Genomic DNA, 25,720 nt, shown 5'->3' on the forward strand with positions numbered 1-25,720 from the left:
GATAATTTTCAAGGAATTGGTTAAATGTGTTCTAGTATCCCACTTGTGAGGTGGTGGTGGTAAGTGTTCCCTGATCTTGTTTGGCTTGAAGAATTAAATTAAGGACATGTACAGTATATGAAAAGGTGCCAGAAAAGGTCCAACAATATCGTGAAGGATCCTACCCCCACCCCCATTCGTGGACTGTTTGTCTCACTTCCATCAGGAAGGAATTTATGTACATTTAGGCCAGGACCACCAGACTTGGGTTTCGTCTTTCCTCAGGCAGTAAGGTTGATCAGGACCTCCACCCACTAACTCCATCACTACTTTTATCATCTCCCATCCGTCACCTTAGTGCAGCCTAGCATAATTTTGTGGACATGTATGTATATTAGCTACCTTATGTATTTATATTGTTTTTTTTCTGCTGCATTAGGTCCAGAGTAACAATTATTTTGTTCCCCTTTACACTTGTGTACAGGAAATGACATTAAACATTCTTGAAACTCGAAAAGGGAGAGATCAGGAAAACTTTTAAGTTTCTCACACAAATAAAGCATGATGTACATCAGCATATCTTCATTGCCACAACAGATCCCTACTTCAGCCAAACAGACAGGAATTAAGTATTGAAGTGATAGATAATATCAGAATTGGACAGTAGATTTACCTGAACATGGACACAGATAAGACTATTTAAAGTTAAATATCTGCATCTCAGAGATTAATAAATTTTCCAGGAAATTTATTGTAAGTGTGTTTTGGCTTGGTCTGTAATCCAGAACAAACGAAACAGTCCTCCAAACATGCTTTAGTATACTGTAAATGAAGTTGATTCTTAAAGGCAAACCACCCCTAGTGTAGGAGTTCCCTATCTGGGGTCCATGGCATAAACAATTATGGGAATCTCTGTCCTAGTGTGTGTGAGACAGACTGCAGAAGCACGAATCCGAGCAACAGTCAGCTGGAGGACCTCAGCAGGCTGAGCAGCAACCTACTGAATATTGAAAAATCTAGACAGAGTGAATGCAGAGAGGATATTTCCTATAGTGGAGGAATCTAGGACCAGAGGGCACAGCACAAAAAAGCAATGAAGAGGAAGTTCTTTAGCCAGAGGGAGATGAATTCATTGCCACAGATGGCTGTGGAGGCCAAATCATTGGGTATATTTATAGTGGAGGTTGATTGGTTCTTGATTAGTCAGAGTGTCAAACATTATGTAGCGAAGACAGGAGAATGGGGTTGAGTGGGAAAATAAATCAGCCATGGTGGAGCAGACGCAATGGATGAGTGGCCTCATTCTGCTACCAAAAAATCCTCAACAATTCCATTCTTCCCACAAATGCTTGCTCAACCTGCTGAGTCTCCAGCAGATAGTTTGTTGCCGTAGTGTATGAGTTTAATTAATTAGATTAGATTATGAGGACACGCAGTCCTCTTTTATTGTCATTTAGTAATGCATGCATGAAGAAATGATACAATATTCTTCCGCTGTGTTATCACAGAAACACAGGACAGACCAAGACTGAAAAACTAACAAAAACCACATAATTATAACATATAGTTACAGCAGTGCAACAATACCATAACTTGATGAAGAACAGGCCATGGCACAGTAAAAAAGTTCAAAGTCTCTCGAATGTCCCACATCTCACGCAGACAGGAGAAGGAAGAAAACTCTCCCTGCCATGCCTGACCACAGTCCAACTCTGAGTTGTCCGAAAACTTTGAGCTCTGATCAGCCCTCTGACACCAAGTACTGAGCGCCATCTCTGCCGAACGGTTCGACCTCGGCCTCGGTTGCCAGCAGCAGGCAAAGCTGGGGATTTTGGGGCCTTCCCTCCGGAGATTCTTGATCGCACAGTAGCAGTGGCAGCGAACCGGGCATTTCAGAAATTTCCAGATGTAATGGAAAATAACCGATTGGGTGTACCCATGTGCTAGCCACGTTAGTGCATCTGATAGTTTCTTGGAGTCAGAATCAGGTTTACTATCACCAGCTTATGTCATGAAATTTGTTGTTTTGTGGCAGCATAGAGTGCAAGACAAGAATTTTGTGTTCTATGGTAGGATAGTGGTTATCACATTGCTATTACAGCAATTACATCAGGTGTTCTCTCTAAGAAAGTTTGTACCTCCTACTGGTGGAATGCGTGGATTTTCTCCGGGTGCTCCAGATTCCTCCCACAGTCCAATGACATACCGGTTAATAGGTTAATTTGTCGTGTGATTAGGCTAAGATTGAATAGGTGGGTTGTTGGACCAGAAGGTCCTGTTCTATGCAGTATCTCTGAATAAATATAATTACTGCATTATAAAAACAAATAATATTACAAAAGATGAATAACAAGGGCTGTTCAGAAATCTGAAGCAAGAGGGGATGAAGCTGTTCCAAAAAAATTGTGTGTGGGTCTGCAGTATCCCATTTCTGCCTTAATGATATAAAATGGATGACAAAGATGCAAGATCAGTCCTGATGAAGGGTCTCAGTCTGAAACGTCAACAGTTCATTCCTCTCCATAGATGCTATCTGACCTGCTGAGATCCTCCAGCATATGCAGAGTCTCTCGTGTTTATGATGAAGAATTCTCCAGCATTTTGTGTGTCTTACTCTACGATAAATGGTGCAAACTTTATTCTGTTGAATAGTCAGAGTTGAGCTGGAAATATTTGACATTCTTCATCGTCTAGTAACCTGATTTCTCTGTCTGTGTCAGTTCTCCTTAAGGTTGTTATAGCCGAGTGGTAGTAATGGGAATAAGCTCCCGCTACCTATTAAATGCTCCCAATGGTGTGCGCCTCAAATAGCCTCTGACAACCAAGTCCAGCTTCTGGCCTTTACGTGTGGCTTAGCTACTAAGCCCAGTGCAACCATTTCTACTGGGCATGCAGGTACAGCAGGCGGTGAAAAAGGCGAACGGTATGCTGGCATTTATAGCGAGAGGATTCGAGTACAGGAGCAGGGTGGTTGGCGGCTCATTTAGGAGAAGGAAAACTCTGATCTGTATTGTGTGCAGTTTAGGGCCCCTTAGAGTGGATGCACTGGAATTAGAGAGGGTTAAAAGCAGGTTCATGAAAATGATTCCAGGTTTGAATGGCTTGTCAAATGAAGAGCATTTGATGGCTCTGGGCCTGTACTCACTGGAATTCAGAAGAATCAGGGGTGACCTCATTGAAACATATCGAATTGTGAAAGGCCTTGATAGAGTGCCTGTGGAGCGGATGCTTCCTATAGGAGGGAATGTCTAAGACCAGAGGACACAGCCTCAGAATAGAGGGACATCTTTTTAGAATGGAGTTGAGGAATTTCTTTAGTCAGACAATGGTGAATCTGTGGAATTCTCTGCCACGGGCAGCTTTGGAGGCCATCTTGATGTATATTTAAGGCAGAGATTGATAGGTTGTTGATTAGTGAGGGCAGGAAGGGATACAGGGATAGGGCAGGAGACTGGGACTGAGAGAAAATTTGGATCAGCCATGATGAAATGGTGAAAAAGACTTGATGGGCTAAATGTCCTAATTCTTATGGTGATCTCAAACTTCCACTGCCTTGCAGCTATACCCACTCAGATAAACTCCGAGGGAAGGATCTGGAGCTGGAGTCCCTAAGGCTGTCCTACATAGAGTTTAATGTTGATTGGCAACTCCTGCAATGCTGTTGGTACTGAACTGTATCAGTCTCTGCCGTTCTTTTGGGTTCATCAGAAGCATGGAGACGGGGAGCTTGTTACATGGGCAGCAGCTTGCTCTCTGTATCATACAGCCCAGGCTTGCATATATAAACAGCTAGGATGCAATATCCATGGTCAGCTCCTACTGATGGAGGCCTCAGACTCAGATTAGTTCTCCACCTGTATCTATTTTTCTTTGTTTCCCTTTCCCTCTGTATTTGGAGGACACATCCAGCCTAACCTGCTGAGCATTTTATCCTCGCAAACATGAGAAATTCTGCAGATGTTGGAAATTCAAGCAACACACATCAAAGTTGCTGGTGAACACAGCAGGCCAGGCAGCATCTCTAGGAAGAGGTACAGTCGACGTTTCAGGCCGAGACCCTTCGTCAGGACTAACTGAAGGAAGAGCTAGTAAGAGATTTGAAAGTGGGAGGGGGAGGGGGAGATCCAAAATGATAGGAGAAACATAGAAACATAGAAACATAGAAAATAGGTGCAGGAGTAGGCCATTCGGCCCTTCGAGCCTGCACCGCCATTTATTATGATCATGGCTGATCATCCAATTCAGAACCCAGCCTTCCCTCCATACCCCCTGACCCCTGTAACCACAAGGGCCATATCTAACTCCCTCTTAAACATAGCCAATGAACTGGCCTCAACAGTTTGCTGTGGCAGAGAATTCCACAGATTCACCACTCTCTGTGTGAAGAAGTTTTTCCTAATCTCGGTCCTAAAAGGCTTCCCCTCTATCCTCAAACTATGACCCCTCGTTCTGGACCTCCCCAACATCGGGAACAATCTTCCCGCATCTAGCCTGTCCAATCCCTTTAGGATCTTATACGTTTCAATCAGATCCCCCCTCAATCTTCTAAATTCCAACGAGTACAAGCCCAGTTCATCCAGTCATTCTTCATATGAAAGACCTGCCATCCCAGGAATCAATCTGGTGAACCTTCTTTGTACTCCCTCTATGGCAAAGATGTCTTTCCTCAGATTAGGGGACCAAAACTGCACACAATACTCCAGGTGTGGTCTCACCAAGGCCTTGTACAACTGCAGTAGTACCTCCCTGCTCCTGTACTCGAATCCTCTCGCTATAAATGCCAGCATACCATTCGCCTTTTTCACCGCCTGCTGTACCTGCATGCCCACTTTCAATGACTGGTGTATAATGACACCCAGGTCTCGTTGCACCTCCCCTTTTCCTAATCGGCCACCATTCAGATAATAATCTGTTTTCCTATTTTTGCCACCAAAGTGGATAACTTCACATTTATCCACATTAAGTTGCATCTGCCATGAGTTTGCCCACTCACCCAACCTATCCAAGTCACCCTGCATCCTCTTAGCATCCTCCTCACTGCTAACACTGCCACCCAGCTTCGTGTCATCCGCAAACTTGGAGATGCTGCATTTAATTCCCTCATCCAAGTCATTAATATATACATTGTAAACAACTGGGGTCCCAGCACTGAGCCTTGCGGTACTCCACTAGTCACCGCCTGCCATTCTGAAAAGGTCCCGTTTATTCCCACTCTTTGCTTCCTGTCTGCTAACCAATTCTCCACCCACACCAATACCTTACCCCCAATACTGTGTGCTTTAAGTTTGCACACTAATCTCCTGTGTGGGACCTTGTCAAAAGCCTTTTGAAAATCCAAATATACCACATCCACTGGTTCTCCCCTATCCACTCTACTAGTTACATCCTCAAAAAATTCTATGAGATTCGTCAGACATGATTTTCCTTTCACAAATCCATGCTGACTTTGTCCGATCATTTCACCGCTTTCCAAACGTGCTGTTATCACATCCTTGATAACTGACTCCAGCAGTTTCCCCACCACCGACGTTAGGCTAACCGGCCTATAATTCCCCGGTTTCTCTCTCCCTCCTTTTTTAAAAAGTGGGGTTACATTAGCCACCCTCCAATCCTCAGGAACTAGTCCAGAATCTAACGAGTTTTGAAAAATTATCACTAATGCATCCACTATTTCTTGGGCTACCTCCTTAAGCACTCTAGGATGCAGACCATCTGGCCCTGGGGATTTATCTGCCTTCAATCCCTTCAATGCGAAGACAAGAGGGGGAGGGATGGAGCCAAGAGCTGGACAGGTGATTGGCAAAAGGGATATGAAAGGATCATGGGACAGGAGGCCTAGGGAGAACGAAAAGGGGGAGGGGGAAAAACCTAGAGGATGGGCAAGGGGTATAGTCAGAGGGACAGAGGGAGAAAGAGAGAGGAAAAGAATAAATAAATAACGGATGGGGTACGAGGAGGAGGTGGAGCATTAGCGGAAGTTAGAGAAGTCAATGTTCATACCATCAGGTTGGAGGCTACCCAGACAGAATATGAGGTGTTGTTCCTCCAACCTGAGTGTGGCTTCATCTTTACAGTAGAGGAGGCCGTGGATAGACATATCAGAATGGGAATGGGACGTGGAATTAAAATGTGTGGCCGCTGGGAGATCCTGCTTTCGTAGGTGTTCAGCGAAACGACTCCCAGTCTGCATCAGGTCTCGCCTCCCTGTTCACCTTTTCACAATTCTCTCATTCTTCACTCTATGTTCTTGCTCTCCAATGTCCCTATTCATTTATTGACCACATGACCTTGTTTACAGCCTGTTTCTATGGACCACCACGGTTTTGCCCTTTCAGAGACAAAGCTCCTTCATTCCAACCCTGCAGCTTATCGGTGCATGTGAAAGAGAGTTGTAGATGGCTATACACCGAACACAGGCCGATGGAAGAGGTTGAATGAGCTCGGGCTTTTCTCTTTGGAGTGAAGGAGGATGAGAGGGTGACTTGATGGAGATGTACAAAATGATGAGAGGCAGAGATCGAGGGCATAGTCAGAGACCTTTTCCTAGGCCAGAAATAACTAATTTGAAGGGCCAAACAACAGGAATTCTGCAGATGCTGGAAATTCAAGCAACACACATAAAAGTTGCTGGTGAACGCAGCAGGCCAGGCAGCATCTCTAGGAAGAGGTGCAGTCGACGTTTCAGGCCGAGACCCTTCGTCAGGACTAACTGAAGGAAGAGTGAGTAAGGGATTTGAAAGTGGGAGGGGGAGGGGGAGATCCAAAATGATAGGAGAAACATAGAAACATAGAAACATAGAAAATAGGTGCAGGAGTAGGCCATTCGGCCCTTCGAGCCTGCACCGCCATTTATTATGATCATGGCTGATCATCCAATTCAGAACCCAGCCTTCCCTCCATACCCCCTGACCCCTGTAACCACAAGGGCCATATCTAACTCCCTCTTAAACATAGCCAATGAACTGGCCTCAACAGTTTGCTGTGGCAGAGAATTCCACAGATTCACCACTCACTGTGTGAAGAAGTTTTTCCTAATCTCGGTCCTAAAAGGCTTCCCCTCTATCCTCAAACTATGACCCCTCGTTCTGGACCTCCCCAACATCGGGAACAATCTTCCCGCATCTAGCCTGTCCAATCCCTTTAGGATCTTATACGTTTCAATCAGATCCCCCCTCAATCTTCTAAATTCCAACGAGTACAAGCCCAGTTCATCCAGTCATTCTTCATATGAAAGACCTGCCATCCCAGGAATCAATCTGGTGAACCTTCTTTGTACTCCCTCTATGGCAAAGATGTCTTTCCTCAGATTAGGGGACCAAAACTGCACACAATACTCCAGGTGTGGTCTCACCAAGGCCTTGTACAACTGCAGTAGTACCTCCCTGCTCCTGTACTCGAATCCTCTCGCTATAAATGCCAGCATACCATTCGCCTTTTTCACCGCCTGCTGTACCTGCATGCCCACTTTCAATGACTGGTGTATAATGACACCCAGGTCTCGTTGCACCTCCCCTTTTCCTAATCGGCCACCATTCAGATAATAATCTGTTTTCCTATTTTTGCCACCAAAGTGGATAACTTCACATTTATCCACATTAAGTTGCATCTGCCATGAGTTTGCCCACTCACCCAACCTATCCAAGTCACCCTGCATCCTCTTAGCATCCTCCTCACTGCTAACACTGCCACCCAGCTTCGTGTCATCCGCAAACTTGGAGATGCTGCATTTAATTCCCTCATCCAAGTCATTAATATATATTGTAAACAACTGGGGTCCCAGCACTGAGCCTTGCGGTACCCCACTAGTCACCGCCTGCCATTCTGAAAAGGTCCCGTTTATTCCCACTCTTTGCTTCCTGTCTGCTAACCAATTCTCCACCCACACCAATACCTTACCCCCAATACTGTGTGCTTTAAGTTTGCACACTAATCTCTTGTGTGGGACCTTGTCAAAAGCCTTTTGAAAATCCAAATATACCACATCCACTGGTTCTCCCCTATCCACTCTACTAGTTACATCCTCAAAAAATTCTATGAGATTTTTCCTAATCTCGGTCCTAAAAGGCTTCCCCTCTATCCTCAAACTGTGACCCCTCGTTCTGGAACTCCCCAACATCGGGAACAATCTTCCTGCATCTAGCCTGTCCAATCCCTTTAGGATCTTATACGTTTCAATCAGATCCCCCCTCAATCTTCTGATGAAGGGTCTCGGCCTGAAACGTCGACTGCACCTCTTCCTAGAGATGCTGCCTGGCCTGCTGCGTTCACCAGCAACTTTGATGTGTGTTGCGTTAATATGAAGGGCCATAATTTTAAGGGACTTCGAGGGTGATGATGCATGTATTTCTGAATTCTGGTTACTCTTTTTGCTGTTATTTTTGACTGGTTTGATCGATATGAACTGAGGTGCTTCAGCGAAGATTGGCTGGCATGTAACCTGCAGTGGGCTGGTGATGCGGTGCTGAACCAAACTAAACTAACCATTACTGGACTCCCGGTTTGATGATTGACGTTCTCTTGTGTTGTTCGCTTGCTTTTTGCAATTTGTGCAATATGTTCCTTTTTCAGGTGTTGGGTGTTTGAGGTTCTCTTGAATGGGTTCTATGGTGTTTCTTTGTTTCGTGGCTGCCTGCGGGAGGATGAATCTCAAGAGTTCTAACCTGTATATATACTTCGATAATAAATCATGGGAAAGCTTTTAGAAAGGCATATGGATGATAGAAAATGGAGGGTTATGTAGGAGGGAGGGGTAAGATTGATCTTAGAGTAGGTTAAAAGTTTGGCACAACATAGTGGGCCGAAGGCCCTGTACTACACTGTACTATCATGTTCTATATTTTATGGGACCGGCTCAATGGTAACACAATCAGCATGGACGAGTTCAGCCAAAGGCCCTGTTGCCATACTGTATGGCTTTATAAACTTATGACTCTAAACCTCAACCATATCTGCTGACATTAGCACTACATGCGACTTGATGCACATAGCTTGCGGAGGTAGGTGAGAGAATGTAGCCTGGAACTGAAGGAACCTAGACACAACCTGAAGAGGAGCACGAGCAAGAGGAGGTAGAGAGTGAAGAAAACCACAGTCGAGTGATCGAGTCATAGAGCACTACAGCACAGAAAACGATCCAGTCCATGCCAAACTATCACTCCGTCTGGTCTCGTTGACCTGGACCACAGTCCTGCATACCCTTCCCGTCCATGTGCTTATCCAAACTTCTCTTAAATGTTGAAATTGAACCTGCATCCACCACTTCCACTGGCAGCTTGTTCCACACTCTCACCACACTCCGAGTGGAGAGATTTCCCTTAAATATTTCACCTTCTGCCCTTAATGACACAAAACCCTTCCCTGTAGTCTCATCCAACCTCAGTGAAAAAGCTTGCTTGCATTCCCCCTATTGATACCACTCAATTTTGTATACCTCTATCAATTCTCCTATGCTCCAGGAAATAAAGTTCTGAACTATTCAACTTATTCAACTCAGGTCCTCAAGTCCCAGCAACAACCTTCTAAATTTTAGGTACACTCTTTCGATCATAGGTGACCAGAACTACATACACTTAGTTAGACATCACAAGTGTCCTTTGCAACTTAAGTATTACGTCTCATCTCCCATACTCAGTACTTTGATTTCTGAAGACCAATGTGCCAAAAGCTCTCTTTATGAGCCTATCCACCAGGAGGATGCTCAAGCTAAATATCCAAGGCCTCATTTCTCGAAAGGGCAGAGTAGAGGGGCTGCGACTGACAAAGAAATAAGGGACCACCAGGTTAAGGAACAGTTATTATCCCTAAAACATCAGCGCGCACAACCGTTCAGAATGATATTGATTATGTGTAACTAGGGGCCATGCACAATCCTGATTTGATGAAGACAGGCGTGAGAAGCACGGAGGAACACCTGGAGAAACTTCTGAAATGCCTGCTTCACTGCCGCTGCTACTGTGCGATCGAGAATCTCCGGATCCTCGGCTTTGCCTATTGCCTGTTGCCGGGGCCGGGGTTGAAGCGCTCGGCAGAGTTGGTGCTCGGTGCTCGGTGTCAGAGAGCTGGTCGGAGGCTCGGAGTTTTCGGACGGACTTGGAGTCGATCTGTAGTCGGATGCTTCCAAGATGCTGCATCGGCTGCATGAGATGATGGGACTTTCGAGAGACTTTGAGACTTTTACCGTGCCATGGTCTGTTCTTTATCAAATTACGGTATTGCTTTGCACTGTTGTAACTATATGTTATAATTATGTGGTTTTTGTCAGTTTTTCAGTTGGTTTGTCATGTGTTTCTGTGATATCATTCCGGAGAAACATTGTATCATTTCTTAATGCATGCATTACTAAATGACAATAAAAGAGGACTGCGTGTCCTCATAATCTAATCTAATCTAATCTTGAACTAGAGGGAATAATTTCACCTAATTTTGGTCAGCCCATCACTGAAATGTTCCCATGACCTATAGACATACTTTCAGATACTCTTTGTCTCACGTTCCTGATATTTATTGCTTATTTATTTATTATTTGTTTGTTTCTTTTTGTATTTGCACAGTTTGTTGTCTTTTGCACATTGGTTGTCTGTCCGTCCTGCTGGGTGCTGTCTTTAATTGATTATATTGTGCTTCGTGTATTTTCTGTGAACGCTTGCAAGAAAATGAATCTCAGGGTTGTATATAGCGATGTGTATGTGTTTTGATAATATTTATTTTGAATTTTGAATTTTGCTTCCTTAGCACACAGTTTTCAAAGTCAGGCTGCAAATTCACAGTCCTGACACATCATTTAGGATCATCTTTAACACGTTGCTTCACCAAGATCCCATGAAAACATCAGCTAAACCACAATAATCTCTTATATCCTCATTTAGCCAGCTTTAAGGATTAAAAGGGAGAGAACAGGAAGATTTTTAACACAAGAGATTCTGCAGATGCTGGAGATCCAGATTAACACACACAAAATGCTGAGGGAACTCAGCAGATCAGGCAGCATCTATAGAGAGGAATAAATAATCAATGTATCAGGTTGAGACCCTTCATCAGAAGATTTTTACATTTCTCACTTGTTTGAAGCATAATGTATCTAAATTCACATAGCATATCTTCTTTGCCGCTACGGCTCTGAACTTCAGCCAAGCAAGCAGGAATTATGTGTTGAAGTGGCAGATATTATCAGTATTAAGGTAATTAGTCAGCAGATCACCGGCACCTCATCCATACACATGAACGATACGAACACAGAAATTACATTTGCTTCCTGATTTTTAGAAAAATTATTGAGAGATACAGCGTGGAATAGTCGCTTCCGGCCCTGCGAGCTGCTCTGCCAGCAACCCACCAGGTTAAGCCAAGCGTAATCACAAGATAATTTAAAATGACCAATTATACTACTAACAAGTATGTCTTTGGACTGTGGGAGGAAACTGAGGGACCCACAGGAGACCCACACATTCCATGGAGAGGACGGACGGACAATCTCCTGACAGAGGACGCTGGGACTGAACTCCGAACTCCGAGCTATGATAGTGTCACACTAACTGCTACGCCACTACGGTGCCAAGGTAAAAGAATGTCGATCTCCACGCAATATACTCACTGATCTCTGACGAACTCAGCTTTGGTTATAATAGCTGCTCAGCATCAAAGGACGAAGAGGCTACTCTATAGTGCAGAAGAAACAGCCGGGACCCTTCATCAGGACTGGAAGGGAAGGGGACAGAAGCCAGAATAAGAAGGTGGGGTGGGGGGGGGGGCAGACTGGCAGGTTATAGATGAAGCCAGGTGAGCGGGAAGATGGGTGGGTGAGGGATAAAGTTTGGGAGGGGATAGGTGGAAAAGGTAGATGACCCTGACAGACTAACTGGTGAAGTGTTGCCTCACCTGGGAGGACTATTTGGAATACTGAATGGTGGTGAGGGAGGATGTGTAGGGACAAGTGTAACACTTGTCCTGCTTGCAGGGAAGGAGAAAAGATGAGTGGACAAAGGAGTCACATAGAGAGCATTCCCTAGGGAAAGCAGGGAGTGGAAGGGGAGGGGAAAGTTATGCTCAGCAGTAAATGGTGGAATGTACAGAGAATAATATGCTGGATGCAGAGTCTCAGGGGGTTTTGTTTTTTGTAGGGTTCGGCAGCTGGTCTCAGAACGCTACCCATATCAGATCGACTAGCTTGCTAATAACTCACATATCCTCTGTTCCTGAACAGTGCACGGCACAGCAAGATCTTCCGGGTCCGATCTGACAGAGGGGAAAAGACTGTGGTCGGGTCGGGTTTGGGGACAGATTTTTACTTGTAGAGTTTGATTGAAAAAATGGGGGACAGAATGTACAGGCAAGGAAATGAACATGGCAGTGGGATTAGTTGGAAGCTTCTTCCAAAAAGACAGCACAGAAGTAATGGCCTAAATAGCCCAATCAGTCACCTTCTGTACTGTACAGATAGGTACCTAGTGTCCCTTTACGTATGCACAATCAGTCTATATATATAAGCTAACAGAAGCATCATAGTTATAGAAGCAGGCCCTTCAAACCATCTAGTCTATGTTGTACTGTTAATCTGCCTAGTTCCATCAACCTCCACCTAGACCATAGCCCTCTATACCCCACTTTGATGTTTCAAACTTCTCTTAAATGTTTAAATCGAACCTGCATCTACTACTTCCACTGGATGTATTTAATCCTATGTACTTATATTTGTGCAACACACTTAAAATGCTGGAGGAACTCAGCAGATCAGGCAGCATCTATGGAAAAGAGTGAACAGTCGACGTTTTGGGCCGAGACCCTTCATCAGGACTGGAGAAGAAAGGTGAGAAATCAGAGTAAGAAGATGGGGGGAAGGGAGGAAGAAGTACAAAGTGGTAGGTGATAGGTGAAACTGGGAGCGGGATGGGGGTGAAGTAAAGAGCTCGATTGGTGACAGAGATGAAGAGCTGGAGAAGGGGTAATCTGATAGGAGAGGACAAAAGATCAGGGCCTAGCAATCCCCGATTCGATAGCATGATACCATAGTGGTTAGCACAATACTTGACAGTGCAGGCGACCCAGGTTCACTTCCTGCCGCTGCCTGTAAGGAGTTTGTATGTTCTCCCCGTGACCGCGTGGGTTTCTTCTGGGTGTTGGGTTTCCTCCTGTGGTCTGGGGACGTGCCCGTCAGAGGGTTGATTGATCATTGTGAGTCATTGATTAGGCTAGAATTAAATCAGGGGATTGCTGGGTGGCGCGGCTTGAAGGGCCTATTCCCTGCTGTACCTCATTCAATTAAATTGAAAGGCGAACGAAGTTCGAGAAATCGATGCTCGTGCCATTAGGTTGGAGGCTACCCAGATGGAATATAAGGTGTTGCTCCTGCAATCTCTGTGTAGACTCATTGCAGCAGTAGTGGTTTCTTGATCATCCGGTAACTGTTCCAATGCCCCGCTCCCACTCCCAACTTTTCTATCACCATTCCCACTTCAATTTCCCTCTTTCACCTTATCTCCTCACCAGGCCATCACCCCCTTCTGTTGCTCCTTCTCCTTCCCTTTCTTCCATGGCTTTCCGTCCTCTCCTATCAGATTCCCTCTTCTCTAGCCCTTTATCTCTTTCACCAATCTACTTTCCAGCTCTTTACTTCACCCCGCGTCCCCTCCCGGTGTCACCTATCACCTACGACCTTGTACTTCTTCCTCCCTTCCCCCCCACCTTCTTACACTGACTTCTCATCTTTTTTCTCCAGTCCTGATGAAGGGTCGCGGCCCAGAACATCGACTGTTTACTCTTTTCCATAGATGCTGCCTGGCCTGCTGAGTTCCTCCACCATTTTGTGTGCGTCGCTTGGATTTCCAGCATCTACAGATTTTCTTTTATTTATATTTATTCTGTTTTTTATTATGTTTTTTAATGCTCTTTTTTTTATTACAACAATGGGTGCATGCTAAAACACCATTAATTAATCTCCTGAAATTTACACCACTGCTGCATTCTGTGTCTCTACTTCTAGGCTTTGACTGTGTTTCCCTGTTACCACATCTGCACAATCCACATCCCAATTTACCCCTTTCTAGCCCTCACCAGTCTTTCCTGTGCAACACATTCTGAATCTGTGCAAATGTCTTAAGAAAGTACAGGCTTCACACATGATAAAGGTTTTCCAAGGATCTATCTAGTATTTAAATACTTTATTTGCAATGCACAGACATTTAGATACTACAATAGTAGATCATTTTACATTGTGGAAACAAATTCATTCGAAATGCTCCCTCTAAATAATAATACAGAATATATTCAGATATTTCTTAACATTAATAAATGTAATATAAATATCAATAATTTATTAGGCACAATATATCTATATATTATACAAAATCAAAGGCAAATAAGCTATTTTCTTTAAAAACAAAAAGTCAAAACTGTATAGGCAAAATTGTACTGCACTTTTTTTTCTTCAAGTTTAATCAGGGTAATTTAAATCCCGATCACACCACATTTTCCAAACCATTGTTCAATTGTTCCATGTAGAAGAGTGCATTTTACTGAAAGATAATAAAGTGGCCACTTATATTAGGTACACCTGCTTGTTAATGCCAATATCTAATCAGCCAATCATCTGGCAGCAACTCAATGCATAAAAGCATGTAGACTATGTTCAGAATGAGGAAGAAGTGACTTCCACTTTGGAATGATTGTTGGTGCCAGACAGGGTAGATTGAGCAGCTCAGAAACTTCTGTTCTCTTGGAATTTTCACACACAAATCTCTAGTTTACAGAGAATGGTGTGAAAAATAGAAAAAAAACATCCCTTGAGCATCGGTTCTGTGAGCAAATAGACCTCGTTAATGAGAGAGGCCAGAGGAGAATGGCCAGACTGGTTCAAGCTGACAGGAAGGCGACAGCAACTCAAATAACCAGGTGTTACAACAGCGGTGTGCAGAAAAGCATCTCTGAACGCACACCTTGAACCTTGAAGTGGATGGGATACAGCAGCAGAAGACCACAAACATACGCATAGTTGGCACTTTGTTAGGCACAGGAAGAACCAAATAAAGTGGCCACTGAGTGTATCTTTTATTCGAAAGATGACAACTAACAGTTAGCAATTGAAAGTACACCTTCAAAAAAATGTAATCAACTCTAACTGAAGCTTGCAATCCAAAAATGAATGTGGGCAACAGTGTTGCTGCTCCATCCCGAGAGTGGCTACACCATAGCAGAAGAGGAGGCCTTGGGCTAACATGTTGGAACAGAAATGGGGATTGGAATTAAAATGGTTGCCCACCTGGAAATTCCACTGATCCAATAACTTAAAAATCAATTACGTTGACCCTCAATACATTTGTCATTCATAATACCATGTCAGATAGAACATGAAAAGGCCCTTCAGCCCACAATATTGTGCTGAACCAAACACATCAGTAATCAAATGGTTAACTAAACTAACCTCTACTACCTACACAATATCTATATCCTTTCTTTTCCTGCACTTTCATATCCTGGGAGCATCTTGAACACCTCTATAGTATTTGCCTCCAGCACCACCCTGGAAGCGCATTCCAGACACCCAGCACTCTGTAAATTTGCCCTGCACATCTCCATTAATTTTCCCCCTTTCACCAGAAAGGCATGCCCTCTGGTACGAAACATTTCTACCCTAGGAAACAATGGCAGGACTCCAACTGTCTACTCCATCTCTGCCCCTTATAATCTTATAAGGCTCTTTAAACCTCATATACACCTCTAAAACTCGTGTTTTCCTAGAAGACAATCTATCTAAAATAGGGCTTCCCAACCTGGGGTCACGGACCCCTCAAGGCTTGATGGCATAAAAAAGGTTGGGAACCCCTGATGTAAATATGGTGGGAATGCTATGTTAGTGTCAAAATGTGTGGCCACACTGGCAGGCTGCCCTCAGTACATACTTGGCTGTGCTGGTTGTTAGTGGAAACAACACATTTCACTATATGTTTCGATGTACATGCGATAAATAAATCTGAATCTGAAAAATAAAATGTTTCAAAAGTATTATAGCTTGGGCCATTGTGAGAATGAGAAAGATGTGGCCTTTTCTTTGCATTTACTTTCTCTGGCTAAAACCTGCCTTGCAGGAACAATTAGGTGTTAATACAGAAAGGCACGCAATAAGAGCAATCTTCTGAAGTACACTGAATATTACATAAGAGTAAGTAAATACTGTTTCTAAATGGAGATTCATTAATAACTCGGGGGACCTCTGTAAAGAGAAGGTATAAGTGCTTTGGATAATTAAGGAAAATGTACAGTGAATTCCAGTTAATTGGGCCACTGGATAATCAGGGCAGCATATATTTGAGACAACTCTTAAAGAAGAAAATCTAAATAGAGAAAATAGCTGAGTTTCCCTTCATTTATTTGGGATACCATGCTGCTTAATTGGGGCAAGACCCCGTTGTCAAGCAGTTTCTAACTAGCATCAGACGCATCTACTTGTGTGGCCGTTAAGACACTACACTGTGCTTTGAGCGAACAGTTTTTAAAATAGCATCAGTTGTGTGTGCTTGCATTGAAAAAGCAGAGATTTTTGTCACTGATGATGGCAAGAAATAAACAGTAAGACAATTCAGAACTGTTTTGCTCACTGTGGTTTCAAGCATTTAGGCTTGGAGATGCCAGAAACGATCAGGAGTGAAAGCAAAATGATTTCACTACTTCAGTGAATTAGGAACTACAAAGAATTTGAAGGTATTGTCTTGAATGTTATAATGAAAGTGAAAATTTGGAGGATGCAGTCATTGATAATATTGTATGAATTATCTACGTACGCTAGGTGTCTGCACTCATTTTGTTCATCTAAAATCAATGAAAAGAACACCAGGGTACACTGGGTGAATTCCTTCATTGATAACTATTAGGAACAAATACAGTTGTATTTGTACTGTATAATAACATTGGTAGTGTTCATTTCGTACCGCTGTTCTTCTCCTACTCGGTTTCATGGCCATCGGGAAAAGCAGAAGTTTACAGTTGTATACTTTGATAATAAATGAACCTTTGTTTTAAATATATAATTTGTTACTCAGTTAAATGGTAGTTTATCTTTTTAAACTTTCTAAACTATTTCCATGAAAGATCATCTAATTGGGGCATTTGCTTAATTGGGTCAAAATGTACTGGTCCTCATGTATCCCAATTAACTGGAATCCACTGTATTTAAAGTTGGGAAATAAGACTTGGGAAGAGAATTAAAATTGTGAATTAACACCAAGTCATTCTAGCCTACAGAACAATTGATCATTTTGACAGAAACACAGAGCGTGCAAATGCAAGAAGCAAACTATCTTTGTTGATGCTGAGGTCACTTTGGAGTACATGGCTCCATTCTGATGACCACAATATGGTAATTCACTGAACGGACTAAAACAAAGCAGCCACGGTTGTAATTGCCTGAGGTTTGGAGCCAAGTTAAGGTGCAGTTAAAAGAAAGATTAGCTTTACTTGATCACATGTAAATTAAATATTGAAACATACAGTGAAATGCACCATTTGCATCAACAACCAACACAGTCTGAGGATGTGCTGGGGGCAGCTCACAAGTGTGAACACAACATACCCAGAGTTTACTACCTCTAACCCGTACGACTTTGGAATGAGTGAGGAAACCCTCATGGTGACAGGGAGAACATATAAACTTCTTTCAGACAGCAGTGGGAAACAAACTGGTGATCACCGGTGCTGTAAATTGTTTTGCTCTAACTACTGTACTAACACACCGTTCATTCTAGTCGCAGAGAGATGAGGTGAAAATTTATTTCTCAGGCCATTGCAGTCTTTGTAGCCTTCTTCCTCAAAGGGCTTGGGTATAAACATTTTAAGACTGAGGTATAGAGGTACTTGACAGGAAAGAAGTGAAAGGTCACCAGCACCAGCAGTATCCTAGATCAGGTTACGATCAGATTTTGCCATGATGTTATATAGACTTAACAAGATAATGGGTTGAGTGGCCTATAATCTGAATTTATATGTTTGCATGAATATTTGGTGTTCAGCTGTTTGACAGTACAATACTCTCCCATGTTCCTGTTCACAACATACATTCAGTGGCTACTATTAGGTATATCTGCTCAGAAACGTAATCTAATTGACTTTGACCGTGGAATGATTGTACCAGATGTGGTGGTTTGAGAATCTCAGGAACTGATGATCTCCTAGGATTTTCACATACAACAGTCTCAACAGTTTATAGAGAGTGGTGCAAACCCCCTCCCCCCAAAAAAAAACATCCAATGAGTGGGAGGGTCTGTGTGCAAATACATCACGTTAATGAGAGGGGTCAGAGGAGAATGGCCAGACTGGTTCAAACTGACAGAAATGCAACAATAACTCAAATAACCCCATGTTACAACAGTGGTGTGCAAAAGAGCATCGCTGAATGTACAGCACGTCAAACCTTGAAGTGGCCACCGAGTATGGATTAACATTGGGTTTCTTACAAAATTGCCAAATCTTAGAGAATAAGGAATTATCATACTGAAAGAAGTGGACTGCTTTTTTCTTGAAAAATATTTTAAGATATTTTTTCTAATGCAATATGTAAACAATTGCACAGAAAATGTGATGTGAAGTTGGAGATGTGAATTACCCGAAGTCCCACGTGTGCAGCAATAATTTAAGAGGTAGGTTACACACACAGGCAATGAAGGCAGTAGGCTCTGTAAACATGATTTCATTTCTTTATAATAATCCATTTGATAATGGTTTTCAACTCTTGTGACTAGCAGAAACACTCAAAGCTTGAGTCAAGATTAATCAGTCTTACTCAAACGTGAAGTTCGTTACACCAAAATGCTAACTGTTTCTTTCTCCATGGATACCGACCAGCTTGTTGCAAATTTCCAGAATTTCCTGTTTTTATTCAAACTTTTTGCTTTGAGCATTATTCATGCCAAAGAAATCAGAAACGGTAAAGAAACCAGATATGCTTTAGCACCAAGATAGTGTACATCCATTGAAATGGTCTTAATTTCATAATTACCAAGGCCTGCTTTAAAAATAGTTCATAAAAATGCCACCCAAGCCTGTTAACTTCCAGCTTACACATTCGGATCTTTAGCCTGTTTCTATTTATTGACCGGAGAGATACATCACAGATGTATCACCTCCAGCCCAATGATTTGTGCCGCCCAGCAACCCTCAAGTTCACCTAAGCCTCTAATCACGGGACAATTTACAATGACCAATTAACCTGCTAACTGGTACGTCTTTGGAATGCGGGAGGAAACTGGAGCACCTGGAGGAAACTCATGCGCACATGGGAAGAACGCACAAGCTTTCTTACGGAGTACACTGGAATTGTTTATTTAATTAATTTATTGATGGATGTGCAGTGTGGAATAGGCCTTTCTGGACCTCCGAGCCACACTGCCCAGAAATCTTCCGATTTAAACCTCACCTAACCACACAACAATTTACAATGACCAATTAACCTACCAACCCATACATCTTTGGACTGTGGGAAGAAACTAGCGCACCCAGAGCAAACTTACACAGTGAATGGGAGAACATACAAACTCCTTACAGGCAGTGGCGGGAACTGAACCTGGGTTTGCTGTACAGTAAAACGTCGTGCGAACCACTCACTAGTGTGCTACCCTAATTGAACTCCAAACTCCAATGCTGAGCTATAATAATGCTGCACTAACCCCTGGTGCCCTGAAATATTTTTGCAACATAACTTTGGCAACATGATTCTCCTCAAAATATGTGCGTAATTATATAATGGTTTATAATATTAGTGCAAAATCCAAGATCTATTACTATCCAATGAACGTCTGATGTGCAACTACCCATTTTAGCTCCTTTATGACTCTGTTATCTTCACTGTAAACAAGAATTTTTTTTTATTTGATTTCTTTACAAGTGCAAAACAAGTGACCTAAGGAAAGTTAAAATAATTGTAACAATATCACTGAATCATTTCACAGTGTTTAATATACATGGAATGCCAGGCACTGCTAGTATGTAGCTTCGTCCATATTATCGTCGCTAGCTGCATAGTCATCTCCATCTTCAAAGTATGATGCAATATAATCATTTTCCTAAAAAGCAAAGGCAGTGATTTCAGACTGAGTCTTCCCAAGATTACAAAGAATGTGTACTAATCCCATGCTGTGGACACTAGAGAGAAATACATCATCTTACAATCAGGCCCATTACTTCACTGTTAACAAATTACATCCAAATAATTGGTTTAAATGAATGCTGGAAATAATGTACCTCTTCAAATTCCTCCTCATTGTACTCTTCATCCTCAGCATTCTCATCTTCTTCTTTCTCCTTCTCTTCAGTTTCTTCATCAGATTTATTTTCAGTGTCTTTCTTCTCTAGATCCTACAAGATCATAAAATATTGAAGAATTAGGCCATTTGGGCCATCAAGTCTGCTCTACCATTCCATCATGGCTGATTTACTATCCCTCTCAACCCCACTCACCTGACTTCTCGTTATAACCTTTGATGCCCTGACTAATCAAGAATCTATCAATCTCCGCTTTAAAAATACCCAATGACTTGGCCACCACAGCTGTCTGTGGCAATGAATTCCACAAATTTACCACTCTCTGGCCAAAGAAATTCCTCTTTATCTCTGCTCTAAATGGACATCCCTCTATTCTGAGGCGGTGTCCTCTGGTCCTAAATTTCCCCATTATGGGAAACATTTTCTCCACATCTACTCTATCTAGGATTTCCAATATTCAAAAGGTTTCAAGAAGATCCCCCCCCCCATTCTTCTAAATTCCAGTGAGTACAGGCCCAGAGCCATTAAACACTCCTCATACATTAACCCTTTCATTCCCAGAATAATTCTTGTGAATCTCCTCTGGACTCTCTCCAGAGCCAGCACATCCTTTCTTAGATAAGGGGCCCGAAACTGCTCACAATACTCTACAATGCGGTCTGACCAATGCCTTATGAAGTCTCAGCTTTACATCCTTGCTTCTGTATTCTAGTCCTCTTGAAATGAATGCTAACATTCCATTTGTTTTTGTTATTATTGATTAAGTTAACCTTCTCAATCGAAGAGAACTGTACCAATGTTATTATGTAAGGAATTGTAAATTTAAAGACAGCTGGAAGTTTTTAAATCCAATGAAGTGTCTAGGCACAGCTGAAACAGCATCCATAAACTCACAGTGGAAAGGGTGAGCAGCTCCAAGTTCCTGGGTGTCAATATCTCTGAGGATCTGTCTGGGCCCAACATATCGATGCAATTACAAAGAAGGCACGACAATAGCTATATAGTTCACTAGAAGTTACAGGAAACTTGGTATGTTATCAAAGACTTCAGCAAATTACTATGGTTGTACCATGGAGAGCATTCTGATGGGTTGCCAATGCACAGAATTGAAAGAGGGTTGTAAATGTAACCAGCTCCATCATGGCACTAAACTCTCCACCATCAAGGACCGCTCCAAAAGACAAAGCCTCGAGAAGTGGCATTCATCATGAAGGGTCCTCTCCTTCTCACTGCTAGCATCAATGAGGTGGTACAGGAGCCTGAAGATGCACTCAACTTTTTAGCAACATCTTCTTCTCCTCTGCCATCAGATTTCTGAACAGTCCGTGAACCTATAAACACTACTGCACTATTTTTCAGCAGGCCAGGCAGCACCTATAGAAAGAGGTACAGTCGATGTTTCAGGCTGAGACCCTTCATCAGGACTAACTGAAAGAACAGATAGTAAGAGATTATCGAAGGGTCTCGGCCCGAAACGTCAACTGTACCTCTTCCTAGAGATGCTGCCTGGCCTGCTGCGTTCATCAGCAACTTTGATGTGTGTTGCTTGAATTTCCAGCATCTGCAGATCTCCTCGTGTCTGCATTATTTTGCTCTCTTTCTGCATTTTTAATATATTAATGTAATTTATTGTAATTCAAAGTTCAAAGTAAATTTATTATCAAAGTCATATGTCACCACATACAACCCTGAGATTCATTTTCTTGCGGGCACTGTAAATAAAAGAAACTCGATAGACCGCACCTAAAAGAACAACCCATGTGTGAAAGATAACAAAGTGTGCAAAAAGCAATAAATATTGAGAACATGATATGAAGAGCCATTGAAAGTGCATCTATACTGTATGGTTAAATGTATTTGACTGGTTTATGTATTTCACGGTACAGCAGCCGCAGAACAAATTTCATGACAGATCTCAATAATAATAAACCTGATTCGGGTTCTGAAAAGTAATGTCAGAACTTTGAAGACTTTATACATAGAATATAGAACAGTACAGTACAGGAACAAGCTGTTCAGCCAACAATGTTGTACTGAACCAGCTAAAAAATAAACTTTAAAACCCCCCCCAAAACTAATTGCTCTATCTACACAATGTCCATATCCAGGCACCCACACCTCAAGAGTAAAAAAAACTTAATCAAATCATCACATCCCCTCTCACCTCGGTATTCGACATTTTTACCCTGGGAAAAAGATACTCCCTGTCTACTCTATGCCTTTTATAATCCTATAAACCTCTAATCAGTTTTCCCCTCACCCTCTGACGGTACAAAGAAAACAACCCAAGTTTGTTTAGCCTGTCACAATAGCGCATGCCCTCTAAACCAGGAAGATCCTGTTAAATCACCACCACCCCCACCCCCCAACCCCCAGGGCCCTTTTTGAGTAGACATGCGGATTTCAGGCTACAGACAATAGTGAAGGCAGCCAAGGTTCAGGGAACAAAGAGTATTCATTTACTCAGTAAAGGCGGCCCTGGTTTCTATTGAGCTCAAGTGCTAAATTGCGTACTTCACACAGATCAGTCTGAAGCATCAATAGAGTCTTTAAACTGTTACTTATCACCTCAACTATTGTTCATTACAAACATCCTGACTGCTGAACAGAATCCAGTGCTGATGATTTTCTCAACGAATACAACGGATCATTCATGGAGAAGAGACCATGGCAAGTGTGACCAGTGTTTAACGATTCGGTGCAGGCAGGGACTGCGGGAAAATACCATGAAAGGAATGTGGACGCTTTTCTTGCACTCGTGACTAGGAGCTGTCTGCTGATAAAAAGGGATGAACAAATTGCGGAAGGGACGTGGGAAAGCAAACAGTTCATGCCACAGTCTGCTGTAGAGCAAATGACGGAAAAAAGTGGTCTCAATTTTGCAAAGCAAAAAAAAGTCAGGGTTTTAAACTAAAAAACCTGAACCTTAATTTCAATCAGAATCAATACATACGTCTTGATATTTGTTGTTCTCTGGCAGCAGTACATAAAATATACTATGAATTACAATAAGAAATGTTTTAAAAAATATTAAATATGTTGTGCAACCCCCACCACAAAAGTAGTGAGATAGTGTTTATGGGTTCATAGACCGTCCAGAAATCTGTTGGCAGAGGGGGAAGAAGCTGTTGCCAAAATATTGAGTGTGGGTCTTCAGGCTCCTTGATGGTGGCAATGAGAAGAGGGCTCGTCCAAGAATGATGATGGGGCTCCTTAACGAAGGATGCTGTCTTTTTGAGGCATGGCCTTTTGAAGATGTCCTCCATGCTCATTTGGCTAGTGCTCATGATGGAGCTGATTGAACCTGCGAAGTTCTGATCCTGTGCAGTGTGCCCCCACCCCCAACATACATATCAGACGGTGATGCAATCAGCTACAGTACTCTCCTTGGCTCAGTACACCCAAGGACAACTAGATTATTTCTGAAACAACAGTACAATGACATTTATAAACTGCTAGAAAAAAATGTAACCAGTTTAATAAATGGAGATTTATCAAATTTATGGAGCACTAAATAGTCCTACTTTTAAAATTACTAAATTGTGATTGTTCAAACGTTGCAATTACTTAACTGGAGTAGATTTGAATTTGTAAGACGTTTAAAACAATACTATGGTCTCAGTTTGGATAGTTATAAAGAAATGTAATGTGGTGTGGACTGAGAGTTCCAGAGATTAGAATGATTGTGCAACAGGTTTTTTCCCCAGGAAACAGAACACTGATCCCAGCTTCTCCCAGGGCCCGGCAGTCTGCGCTGTAAGGCTCTAAAGGAAGTGATGAAGACATTTTGAATGCATTATTGATTATTTTCTGACATTTCCCTAATTCTAGAGCAGACGCTCCAGATTGGAAGGGAACAAATGTAAACAGCTTCCTAAAAAAATGAGGAGAGTAAATGGGGAATTAGGGACTAATTAGTTTGATATCCTTTGTTTGTAGATTGTTCAAGCTCTGGCTACAGACGGGATAACACTCATAAAAATCCTGGAGGAACTCAGCAGGTCAGGTGGAATGGAACTGAATGGAACAGTTCCTATGGAACTGAATAACCAGTCAACATTTCGGGCTGAGACCCTTCATCAGGACTGGAAAGGAAGGGGGTAGAAGGCAGAATAAGAAGATTGGGGAAGGGGAAGGAAAACAAGGTAGAAGATGATAGGTGTAGCCAGGTGGGTGGGGGAGAAGTGGCAAGAAGCCGGCCGGTAATAAGCGGAAAAGGTACAGGGCTGGAGACGGAATCTGATATAGGAGAGCGGACCATGGGAGAGGGAAGGAGGGGCACCAGGGGGAGGTCTAGGCAGGCTAAAAATGGAACTACAGGGCCCTTGGAAAATCATTATGATTGAATAAAGTCAACACGATTTTATGGAAAGAGGAAAATGGTTGAAATTTTAAAAATAGTTTATTAATGGATACAATTCAAAATAATGTGCAAAATAAGGGCTCTTGTCAACAGACAGAAATAGAAATATGGAATAAATGGGTTATTTTTAGATGGGCAGATTATTTTAGTGGAGCGTTACAAGGATTAGTTCTGGGCTTTGAATATTTGATTATTTCTAGATATTGTTAAAAGGTGAAGGTCACAAATTACCATATTGGCATTTATATCCTCATTGGGCAGATAAACATGCCAGCACCCGGAGTACTAGTCAAGTAACAAGTCACTTTGATCCAGTGACACTGGCCAACAAGAATGAAACTGCATATTACCAAACTCCGGTTCAGGCCAGGCCTTACCATCAGCCTACCTTATCCACTGCATTTTAACTAACTTGGTTTTCCTAACAGTTTGCTAGATCAAAGGCTTCCATAAATAACGTAGCCTCTTCCCTCAGTCCACTCTGATGGGAGTGGGACAAAGTCCGTAAGCAGGGTGGGTGAGATCCTCGATGACATTGCTGGCCTTTCTCTGGTATCTTTCTGTATAAATATATCGTCGGTGGTGATGTGCTGAGGTGTTTTAACCACCTGTTGTACAGGCCTCCTCTCCAAATGCAAGGCAGTCAGATCAAACAAATCTGACCAAGGAACCAAAATGAAAACGTTACAACAGGCCTAGTTAAGAAAATGGGTTTTAACATTTGTATTAAACAAGAAAAGAGACTTTTTTTTAAAGACAATTCCAGTCTTTCATGCCTCAGCTGCTTAAGTCAGCGGTCCCCAACCACCGGGCCGCAAAGCATGTGCTACCAGGCCACAAGGAAACGATACGAGTCAGCTGCACCTTTCCTCATTCCCTGTCACGCACTGTTGAACTTGAACATAGGGTTGCCAACTGTCCCGTATTTGCCGGGACATCCCCTATATTGGGCTAAATTGGTTTGTCCCATACAGGACTGCCCTTGTCCCGTATTTCCCCCGCTAAGGTAGAGCGTTCCTATGAAACCTTTCATGCCGAAATGGCGTAAATAAGCAAAGAAGCAATTACCATTAATTTATATGGGAAAAATTTTTGAGCATTCCCAGACCCAAAAAATAACCTACCAAATCATACCAA

At 42.6% G+C, this 25,720-nt stretch overlaps 1 protein-coding gene across 2 annotated transcripts in view; it reads right to left on the reverse strand.

Moving 5' to 3' along the window:
* Positions 1 to 17,278: 17,278 nt before the first annotated feature.
* polr3g (polymerase (RNA) III (DNA directed) polypeptide G) overlaps positions 17,279 to 25,720 on the reverse strand; it is a 33,774-nt gene continuing 25,332 nt past the window's right edge. For both annotated transcript variants that reach the window (XM_063069134.1, XM_063069133.1), the window contains exons 6-7: positions 20,200 to 20,313; positions 17,279 to 20,021 (exon numbers count right to left, since the gene is read on the reverse strand). In XM_063069134.1, the coding sequence (XP_062925204.1) occupies positions 19,938 to 20,021; positions 20,200 to 20,313 (198 nt within the window). In that variant the 3' untranslated portion in view covers positions 17,279 to 19,937. The remainder of the gene's footprint in view (positions 20,022 to 20,199; positions 20,314 to 25,720) is intronic.

The sequence above is a fragment of the Mobula hypostoma genome, chromosome 16 (assembly GCF_963921235.1).
Source record: "Mobula hypostoma chromosome 16, sMobHyp1.1, whole genome shotgun sequence".
Classification (NCBI taxonomy): domain Eukaryota; kingdom Metazoa; phylum Chordata; class Chondrichthyes; order Myliobatiformes; family Myliobatidae; genus Mobula; species Mobula hypostoma.